The sequence below is a fragment of the Acanthisitta chloris genome, unplaced genomic scaffold (assembly GCF_000695815.1).
Source record: "Acanthisitta chloris isolate BGI_N310 unplaced genomic scaffold, ASM69581v1 scaffold27115, whole genome shotgun sequence".
Lineage (NCBI taxonomy): Eukaryota > Metazoa > Chordata > Aves > Passeriformes > Acanthisittidae > Acanthisitta > Acanthisitta chloris.
The window spans coordinates 6,211-8,153 of NW_008675746.1; the positions used below are offsets into that span (position 1 = coordinate 6,211).

Sequence of the window (1,943 nt, forward strand, 5' to 3'; positions counted from 1 at the left end):
CACTGCCAACATTTCTGCAGCTGGTTTTGTGAAAACCCCTATTTCTAGCATTGGCTTCTATTTTTTCAGTACAATGTGTGTAGTCTAGGTGGTTTTGGTCAAGAGCTGTATCTCATGGCTGCAGGCAGGGGCTTGGGCTGCTGCTGACAGCCTTGAGCAGTCAGGCTCAGCACTGCAATAAGTACACTCAGGTTTTTAACCAGGATTTTGTTTTCTGCAGCTGGTTTTGTGAAAACCCCTATTTCTAGCATTGGCTTCTATTTTTTCAGTACAATGTGTGTAGTCTAGGTGGTTTTGGTCAAGAGCTGTATCTCATGGCTGCAGGCAGGGGCTTGGGCTGCTGCTGACAGCCTTGAGCAGTCAGGCTCAGCACTGCAATAAGTACACTCAGGTTTTTAACCAGGATTTTGTTAAATATTCTTGTTTTTCCCTAAAAGGATTTACTGCTTTAGGGTACTGAAAGAGGCATGTTCAACTCATAAAGAACCTGCACGCAGGTACTTTGCTGAACAGCTTGGTTGCAAGAGTAGTTAGCCAGCCTTAATTAAAACAATGGAAGTGAATTACATTTTCTACCTAATTATATGATCTGTCTGTGAAATAAAAATGGAGCAGTGTCTCAAGGCCTCTGGTTGTCTTACAGAGAATGGTGCAAGCAAAACCACCCAAACTCCCTTATCCTCTTGAGGTGCCACTGGCACAAGTGTATTTGCCAACAGAAAGCAGCCACCCACCGTGTTAACGACCACTTGGTACTTCTATACAGAAGCCCTCTGCAAGACCGTAAGTTAAGCTACACAGGAAAAATACATATGTACAATCATGAAAAGAAAGAAAACCATTGACTGTGCTAAGGCCACAGACCTGCACCTTCTCCTTCTTCACCCAAGGGCAATGGAACTGCAACAGCAGAATAAACCCCTGTGGCCCAAGGTAAACAGTGCTCAGAAATCTGTTACAGGTAAATTTCACAACAAAGGAGATAAAATGGTATCTTGGGAGCCAATGAAGCATGTTTTTGGGATGTGCAGTCTCTGCTGTGGAGCAGGGAGCGCCATGAGGCCACCCAGGGAAGAGAGAAGTCTGCGCAACAGGTGAGGCTTTCTCTACGATCCAGGTCCAAAGGGTCCAGCTTTCTCTGCCACCTCCAGAGCAAGTTTCAAGTTCTGATCAAACAACTCACACCTGAAACAGTTAGGAAAGCAAAAGGGATGACTCTACCCACAAAATAAGCTAACAAAGATGGGATCTGCACATCCTTTGGCTCTGCATCTTTCAAGGGGAGAGTCAGGAAATTATGACACAGGAACCTGGCTGCTGTCAAGCTTTGGCTTTGTCCTTAATTGAGATTATGGCTTCTTGTATGGGCCTGAGTGTTACACTGGGACAGCAGGGTTTGTGCTAAGGAAGCACACTTCCCACCTCCCCAGCAGAGCAGCACTGGAAAAAAGCACAGGTCCCTATCCTGTCCCTGCAGGAGTGTGCTGTGCCATTCCCCCTTCCCTCAGCCTTTGGGCCTGTTTTGCTACTTAAGGGCTGTGTGCATTTACTATTGCACAGGCAAAAAATGATGGGGGTTGCAGACAGGTTACTAAAAGTGGGGTTTTCCTCACCTGATTGGCATCTCCAGGGAGTAGAAAGGATTCTTCAGAGCAAAGTCGGAGTAAATTTCATAGATTTTGCGGAGAAGAGCATCTATCCCTGTCTGCCTCGGGTCAGCAAGAACCATGAATTTGATCCCTGAAAACACAAGGCCAGGGCTGAGAGGAAGGCTGAGCACAGGGGCAGAGCAGAGCAGTGCCTGGGGCCGGACGGTACCTGTCAGCGTCTGGAAGCAGTGCAGCTTGAAGGTGTCGGTCTCCAGCATCTCGATCCCGGAGCTGCCAACCTCCGGGGACAGCTGCGACCCGATGGCGAACAGCCTGCGGGGACAGGAGCCCGGT

At 48.0% G+C, this 1,943-nt stretch overlaps 1 protein-coding gene across 1 annotated transcript; it reads right to left on the bottom strand.

Annotated features, from left to right (window-relative positions):
* Positions 1–1,106: 1,106 nt before the first annotated feature.
* TRAPPC4 (trafficking protein particle complex 4) lies at positions 1,107–1,930 on the bottom strand (the record flags this gene model as incomplete). The annotated part of the gene is made up of 3 exons (XM_009075883.1): positions 1,107–1,185; positions 1,614–1,740; positions 1,819–1,930. Coding segments are annotated over 3 exons (318 nt in total), but the record flags the coding sequence as incomplete, so codon positions are not given.
* Positions 1,931–1,943: the final 13 nt, after the last annotated feature.